This window comes from Belonocnema kinseyi, chromosome 3 (assembly GCF_010883055.1).
Source record: "Belonocnema kinseyi isolate 2016_QV_RU_SX_M_011 chromosome 3, B_treatae_v1, whole genome shotgun sequence".
Lineage (NCBI taxonomy): Eukaryota > Metazoa > Arthropoda > Insecta > Hymenoptera > Cynipidae > Belonocnema > Belonocnema kinseyi.
In genome coordinates, this window is record NC_046659.1 from 53,837,857 (window position 1) to 53,846,992 (window position 9,136).

Sequence of the window (9,136 nt, forward strand, 5' to 3'; positions counted from 1 at the left end):
ACTAACAATTGCCTTTAAAGTGAATGTAACTTTACAGTCGATAAAATGAAAGAATTGTAAAGAGTAATAATTTTACCTTTTGGAATATAATTCAAGAGGCACTAATTGAATTTCTCCGATACTAGTATATAAAATCAGATAACTAATTTTTTCTTTCTAAATTTTACCAAAATGTGAAAAGTCGTAACTCATGATCTTTTTCTAAACTATAGATACTAGGCTCGCGTTCACGCCTGATAACAATAGAAGTTTTGAAAAAATTGAAGTGAAGGTGGTCCAGTCTCCAGTGGCTAACCAAATTGTAAATGCTGGTCAGCAGCCATCAATCGCTCATCCGAAGAGCCATCTGCTCGGACCTTACAATCAGTTCTGATTCTACCTGAAACTGTTCACCTGGCCCTGGCGTCCTTTCCTCGCACCAAGTCCAAACCACTACCACTTTTCGTTTATCTTATTTTTCGGCCCATTCACCTTTTTAAAAGGTATGTGGCGCTACTTGCTCAGCTACCAGGTATACCAGGCCCTCTTTGTCAGCTGAAGATTCTGAAATGAACACTCTGCCACTTTTTATTTCGCAAGAATCCTGTTCACGAACTAAAGGAAACGTAAACATGAAAATGATTTCAGATGACGACGAGATTTGTCATTAATATTTATTATGGATTTCTTCATCATGCTACTAACTGGACATTTTCGCTGTATTTGAAATTCCCGTATCTAATATTCTAATGATGAAAAAGGGTAAAATGGATGGAAAAAGACAATCTTTGGCAGCGCATTGACTCTTTTTGCCCGTAATTTTCCTTTCGCTACAACAATTATGATTCGCTCATCGTGAATGCTTCCGATCTCTGCTAATGTGTGTTAAGTATTGTGATATAGCTGCACTCACACGCCAGCTAACACTGTATAATCAACTTTTATATATGTCCGCTATGACACGTATCAACTATCAACAGGTATTACTTACTCTTTCACGCATATAAAAATAGGGTAAATTCTGTTAGGTAATTATTCGTCACACGCATACTTCATGTCGATTCTATCGATGCGTGACTTTCGAATACTAATTGACCGGAAAAATGGGAATTTCTGCCGGATATTTGCAAAAAAAAGTATTTTTCTTTTAAGGCTTGTAGCAATCCACCAACGCTTGAAACAATTTAGCACGCGGTATGCAAATAAAATGAAATTATTACACTTTAAATTTTACAAAATATAACACAATAATGCATTTTTAATAACGCAGCCCTCGACGCAGGCTCAAGATAATTTGTGTAAGATCAATTACAACCTCAGTGAGAATGATTTGTTTCCTAGACAAATTAGAAACACCATCATTAAAGGATGACTGATTGTCGAACGTTTCTCAATTCTACATATTAAAGTCTTTCCAAACATCACTTTACTCACGTCCAATGCATCTGTGTCGCATTTTAGTTCCCTTAAAAGAAAAAAAAGCTACTTAGGGTTCATGCCACTTTATTAAATATGTCGCAACTTACAAATAAGACAAGGTTAATGACCCAGACTGGAAATATAATTGGGCTCGCAAATAGAATTTGTACATGCTGTCAGTTAAAAAGTATACGCAACTTTTTTTACTCCACTTGTATGAATTCGCTTCTCCACATAACGATAAAATCTTATACTTTAATAGCGTGGGTAATTAGATTTTTGCATGATTCAAATTGAATATATTTTTCTGAATACCGCAAAATTTTTTCACAAATATTACTTCAAGTTGAGACAAGTTGAGAAGTCCCATAAATTAATGTTATCCGCTATAAAAATAAAGTTAGCATATGTTTTTAGTATAGAAACAAGGTATAGATTTTAGTTTTATGGAATTGAGAATTCAGATATTATTGGGAGGAATCGATAAATTCGACGGGCGATATCAGTGATGTTACTTTATCTCTACCAACGAGCAATATATAGTAGGTGGGAAGAAATGATACTGAAATGCAAACAACGATAGGCATGCATGCATTGTGTATGTTGAAAGACCAGATCCGGTTTTCAAATGTCGCCTGAAGCTCGTGAAGCAATGCTGCTCTTTCAGTACACAAGTACAACAATTACGCACAATTTGAACAAAGTTTATGCTCAATCAGAAAACAGTGGTAATTTACGGTGCGACTTAAATTCACTAATATTTTTAAGAAGAGTCAATTACATAAAGAGGAATGTATATGAACAGGTGGAAATTTACTACTGGCTCAATACTGGGAGGCCTCTATGGCCTATAATCATAGAACATGTTTTGCACTGGCAGACTACATTCGACAACAGCGTACTGGAACTTCAATTTGAAGCAGGGTGAATTTCTCAAAAATAAAGAAGGTTGCCTGTGGGTAAAATGGACCCCACACATGTTACGGTTACATAAATACTGCATCAGTGACGGGTCAAAGAAAACCTCGTGATATTGTCTTGGCCTCTAAAAGAAGCAGGACGATTGCATCGGCACGATCTCGAAGGACGCGAGCGCATAATATACATTGGAAAAAGCATAATTCAATGAAAGTCAGTTTCATCCTCGGTTTCATGCAAGATGTAACTGCCCGTGTGAAGGATTCTCCTTCTTATTCTTCCCTAGCTACCTAGCTGAGGATTATTGCTACGATTTCTTCAACGTCTTTGTACTTAATTTCACCATAGAATTATCATATTTTATTACACTTTCACCTTCAAAATCCGTCCTCGAAATTATATTATATAGACGGGAATTATCATATTGCCTCGGAAGGAAGCATAAAATAAAAATAAAAATGAAAAGAAAATAGAACATAAAAAGCGAAAGGTGTCAAAACTTGCTACTGCACTTTAAATTTATATGAAAAATAAACCAATGTTATTCGTGCAATTTTTGTATTTCTTCTTCATAAAGCAACTTTTTTTATAATTATTTAATCCAGATAAAGATATTAACATGACATTTATGATTAATAAACTGCAATAGCTTATATTTTATTGTATACATTTATCTAATAATGTATTCTTTTAACAAAATAATAAAATCTCAATAATAATGTGTTAATAATCACTATCAGTGCAAAATGAGAAAAATAAAGTAGAAATATTGAAATTTTATTATTTTTTAAAAAGTATGTATTTTAATTTAATTTATCTATGAAAATACAAGAATAATTATAAATAAATATCATGTAAATATATGTATCTAGATTAATTATTTATAAAAATTGCTTTAAGAAGATATAAAAAAAATTTCACAAAAGAAAAACATTCGTTTATATATAAAATAAATTTGAAATGCAATTTCGATAACACAGACATATATATATATATATATATATATATATATACCAGAACTTTGAGTCTGTGCATTCTGAGCACTGCATGGAAGAGTTTATGAAATGGTATCAACTGTATTTTCTATTTGGAGCAAAGTGTTTCATTTCTTGTAAGAGGAAACTTTTCCAAAGTGTAAAATCGATCATTTTAAAAGAATTTACGCAAAGGATTACAGCTGTGGCCAGATTAAAAGATTAAGTCTAAAATTAGAAGTGAGGTTTTTTGTGTAAAACCAAATATTCTAGATCTAAAGTCATGTATTTAATGTATATTGGAGGCAAGCCGAATCGTAATTTGTCTCATTATAATCAGCTTACAGTATCTTGAGAATAAGTATACGAATAAATGATGCCTTTGGTTTGATATTGAACATTAAAAGACACATTATTACAAGAAGGGCCATATATGTAGAAAATTCAACGTTTTTCTTTGGAGTCCGCTCAGAATATACTGCACCTTGTTAGTATCCACCTCGAAAGTAACCGAGTTCGAATGGTGCCCAGTAACGTCGCTCGAACAATTTTTCGGGCACCCGGACGATAAAAAATAGAGAATTTGAAACTGCTGCTCCTAAGATTCAAACTGTCATACTGAATTTTGAACTTGAACTCTATTTTGTTAGAAAAATTCGCCACTTGAAAAATTAAAAAATGGTTAGGGTGTAAAATGCACATTATAAGATGAAAGAATTTGATAGAAGTATTCATATTTGTATGCTGAAATCCTTGAACAATGATCTGAACTGAAAACAGTATTACAAATTTGAAAATTGAATATTTATCATTCTGAGGTTTTAGCCTGAGACTGAAAATTGTCTAAATTTAAAATTGATTACGCGTAGATTTATAATAATTGGAAAAGAAAAACCTTTGAATTTTGAACTATTTAAAATTGAAGCATACATGCCAACAGTCAGAAATTCAAACTGTTCAAAACGAAACAAAATTACAAATAAGGAAGAGTTTTCACATATTACGTTATCCTTTAGGCACGCTTTGAAAACACCTCCATACTCTAAAAGTCTAAAGTTTAGGGCATGAAGGTGTTTGCAAAGCGTGACTGACATATATAAGTATATAAAAAATGTTGTGACAAATGAACAGGGGAGGGCCCAAGATATTTGAAACATGCATAAGGTCACATGTGAACGCTCCCCAATTAAAAAAAAAACATTAATATTTGGAAATGTTCTAATTGAAAGATTCGACATGAAGCAATTCTAAATTGAAAATAAACTGGAACCGCGTTTATCTCCGTCGTACGAGAACGTAAACATTCACTTATGTCCTCCCGGAAGGGGATCCCACTAATGCTGCGCGAAGGGGAAATAGCTGCGCTCTCATTGGCTTGTTTGTCACATGGTACTGCGAGGTAGTGGAACACAGGAATTTAATTTCCCTGTCTTGCATCTGCTACAACTTTTAGTTTTCTATTTAGATTCGGCGGAAAATTCTTTTAAAAACTTCGGAATTAAGAAAATGGTGACGAATTTGCTGAAAATTGAAGAAAAAAAAACAATTTATTAAAAAACCCTAGAAGTTTTCTATTCTTAATTTGCACTTTAGTTTTAAAAATATGTATCGTGACACTATTTTTTAACGCATTATGTTTCAATTTTTTCCTAAACAATAAATCAAAACAATGAAAACAGTTTTTTTTAATAATAAAATTTACTGCTGTCATAAACAAATTTTTACTCCCCCCCCCCCCCGAAAAGCATATTTTCAAAGATAATATAAAATACATTTCTAACTCAAACCGTAAAAGGGGGTATCTTGAAACATGTGAGGTAAATTCAAATGCCCGAAGTTACCCCGTTTGACGTCATCATAAAATTGTATTAATTTTAAAAAATTATCATTTTAAACTCTATTGTTCACATTTGAGTAGAAAATGTGTTACATAAGCGAGATAGGAAAAAGCCAGAACTTTTTGATTCTAATCCACGTCATTAGTTTCAGAAATTAAAATACTTATAACTTGATCAAAACGAACTTCCGGCTAATTTGAATATATAACTAAAAGTTTCAACTGGTAAAGTAACCTGTAAAACTTTTTGTTTACCTGTTTCATATATATATATATATTTCACCTTTTTTAAGGAGAATAGATACTGTGATAATGCATGCATCAGGTATCTAGTTTTGAAGTGCCAATCATTGTATTATACAATTAAAAATAAGATTTCAAATCAATCCTTTTAACACAACGTGTGTTCCATTTTGAACAATTTTTTATGCAAAACCCCCATTTTCGGCAAAAATGTTTGTACTGAAACACTTAAAATGTAGAAAGTACACTTAAGAGTTGATAGAGATCTATAAAAAGAAGTTCAAAAAAAGCTAATACAGCGAAATTCTGAGACTAAGCCAGTTTTGGGGCTGTAGGAGGTGGGGAATTAACCAGATAGAGTGCCGTTTAGGGTGAAACCACTTTTGTTTGTCACGCATGTGTAACCACCGCATACTCCCCACAACCCCATTTACTCCTACTTGCGACACGTCAATTCTCGGAAGAACTATAACAAAGAGCCCTATCAGAGTTTCACTGTACTTTTCGAGAAAAATATCATAAAAAATCTACTTCCGCCATAACACTCGTAACAATATGTAAGTGCCACTAGAGTTAATTTTTTTACAATAATCTACAATTTTCAAAAACTGAAAAAATATTTTTTCAAATTAAATTTATGACAGACTAGTATTATAGTTTTCCCCGTAAAACTGAATAGACGCTAGATATCGTATTACTGGAAAAGGCGTCTTACGAAAAATTCCGTAACCGTGCACTACGTGTTTCAACATTTGGTTATAAAAAACATAGTGCAAATAATCAATCAAATGGTATATATTATATATTTAAATTGATGCATATGCAACAAATTAGATGGAGCAAAAAATTTTCTAAAACATGGATTTTATTAATTTTTCCCGTAGAATCGAATGGCGCTATTAATTTCTCCTTATCTCGCATATGCAAACAAATTTTTTTAATAAAAATGGTTTCAATGATTTAAAAAACACATTTTTCAACTCAGTGTACGGAGGAATTTTAGAGAATTTGGAAGCCAATAAAACGTAAGTTGAATAAAGTGGCACTCACATGGCTATGCCGCGCCGTGAAACCCTTCGATTGTGGTTCAATTCCCTTTCAGTAAGTTTGCCGCCGTCTTTGTTTCAAAATGGAACTTCACTTCTTTCAGGCCGTAAATCATTCATAATTAAATTGAGTAAAACTTAATTTTTTCCAAATAATAAAATTAAAAATAACAGACATGATGATTGTTGAGCGATGCAGTTTACCCTTTGACGCTCTCGAAGCTCAAACGTTTCCATAGACTTAGAAGTGACGACAAAGGTATTGTCATAAAGTTACATTGCTTGCATTGTAAGGTAAAGGGTTAAAAATAACAAGTATTTGCATATTCTTAATATTTCAATCTTGATAATCAATTTGATGTCTTTTCCCGAAATTTAATTCAAAATTGACATATTTTAGTAATAACTAATCTATATAGAAACGGAAAACCTATATCTAAAAACGAAACTAGACACAAACGAGGATACAAATCTCATTCAGCTGAATCTTTGCGCATTCAACAGAATGTAACAGTATGTAACACGGATATCAGCTCGCTTTACAGACGTACACTTTCAACCCATGGCAAAGTATGCACCCGTTATGCAAATGAACATATCTTACTGGTTTCACCCACTCTCACGTGTTCTCGAAGAGATTTTCTGACAAGCCACCTGTCAGGTATTAGACCGGGTTTTACGAAAAATACATAATTTAGTGAAAAGTTTACTTAAAAAAAATTTTTTTCTTTGAAGTAGATTTTTAACAGTAACAACAAGAATGGAATATTGGTACCAACCTTGTGCGAAAAGCAGAAGTGCGAGGAACGTGGTTAAAAACCCTGATGGACTCATTTTGCACGTGCTGAACTGAACAAGGTTCCGTTTTTAAAAAGCACTTATTAGCAATAAAAACAATTGCACGTCGAAGCACAGTTTTTTCACAGGATTTAAAATGTAGACGAGTAGGGGGACAGCATACAGTCACAATCTCAGTGAGAATTTATTGGTATAAAGAAATACTAAAGAGGGATCGCGAAAGGCTCCAGCGTGTAAAAGTCCTGCGGAGCACGAGTATCACGAGATAAAGAACGAATGAACGAACCAACGGCGATACCTCCACCGACAGAAGGTGGCACGAAATACAAACTGAGAGTCTAGCACCAGACCCGACCCGAGTAGACCAGACGGTATCCGAAGAATCGCGCCCCCGGCTTTTTACGGGGACATGCGCATACCGGATGCGCAATGTGACAAAGCGCACTCGCAATACTTGCTTGTCCGTAACATGCACTTCTGAGTTCGAAAAACTTTTTTACTTTTTGCTTTTTACTTTTATCTTTTAACTTCCAAACTTCCGTTTTTATTTTTCTCCAAGAGGAGTTTATTGTCTTCGCGAGTCATTAACTCTTGGCCGCGTGCGCAAAAGTTAGAATGATAACCTTTGCAAAGTTTGGAATGAAGCGACTCACAGTGGGGATAAAAAGCATCGTTTCTTGACAAAAATCTCCCGACAGTACAAATCTTAACGGATAATCATGAAAGTAGTTGCCAAAAGTTGACCACTGTAAGTCCCAGACATTTGCTACATTTTTAAATCTTACGAGACTATTTAAAAATATATACAAAAAATTAGTCAAAGTAGGCGCCGTGAGCCCAGAAAAAAACACGGTTTTGTAGCCTATTAACACGTTAATTAAATCTTAATAGAATCTTTAAAATATATATTTAATCTTGTAAACAAAATATTTCCAAAAAAGAAAAAAAGAAATGATTTTTTTCAATTTAAAAGGTTTAACTTACAAACTTTGTATAATTGAAAAAGTTAAAGTTTGAAATATATTTATTTTTGTTCATTTTCGAGTTGATATTATGTATACAAAATTGTAAACTACACAGTTGAAAACTGTGACTAAATGTTGCTCTAAAGTTGGGCGATAATCATTGTACCGAGAGCATGGAGTTTCTTGAAACATATATAAGGTTAAATATATATATATATATATATGTCACAAAAAATTTGTGTTTGATGGTCAAAAAAGTGTGCTTCACTTTTGAAGATTTTGCATGTGCATGTGCAATTAATAATTTTTCAGATATTTGAATACATGTTAATATGGTTCTATTTGAAAAAAATCTTTCAATGAAAAATAATGAATTTAAAAATATTGTTTTATATGATTCTTATCAATGTATTTACATTTTGCAAAGCTTTTGTGAAGACCATTTTTTTAAATTGTTATATCGTCCATAAGTTTCTCTCTCGAAAAACTCTTTTTTATCCACAAAAACTGTCATCATACAAAGGAAAAACTAAACAATGTTTGTTAAGTAAATTAAACTTTATTTTCAAAAAAATAAAGAAAATCAGTAACTTTACGTTTACAAATTTTTATATGTTTGTAAACAATTTGTATAATCCTAATTTGGTTTAGGCCGTATAGACTTATTCATAAATGTGTCACAAAAATAGATTTAATATCGTGAGGTGTAAAAATTATCAGTGAAATAAAAATAACTTTTACAAATTTTAATATTGCTGAGATTCAATTGTGTGCTTATTCATAGAAATATATACCACAAAAAATTAAGTGTGCTATTTTTTCGACGAACAACAAGATTTATCTCGCAGCTAAAGATTTTTTTAAAATGAAAACCCTACCCCAAAAATGTTTATTTTGATTATTGAAAAAAATATAAGATTTAAAAAAGTATACAAATTTGTAAATATTTGATCTGTT

The 9,136-nt window shown here is 32.4% G+C and overlaps 1 protein-coding gene across 1 annotated transcript in view; it reads right to left on the bottom strand.

Annotated features, from left to right (window-relative positions):
• The window catches only part of LOC117170147 (neural cell adhesion molecule 1-like), a 141,645-nt gene extending 134,127 nt beyond the window's left edge, over positions 1-7,518 (bottom strand). The window contains exon 1 of the mRNA XM_033356700.1: positions 7,196-7,518. Coding sequence (XP_033212591.1) covers positions 7,196-7,250 — 55 coding nt within the window. The 5' untranslated portion in view covers positions 7,251-7,518. The remainder of the gene's footprint in view (positions 1-7,195) is intronic.
• Positions 7,519-9,136: the final 1,618 nt, after the last annotated feature.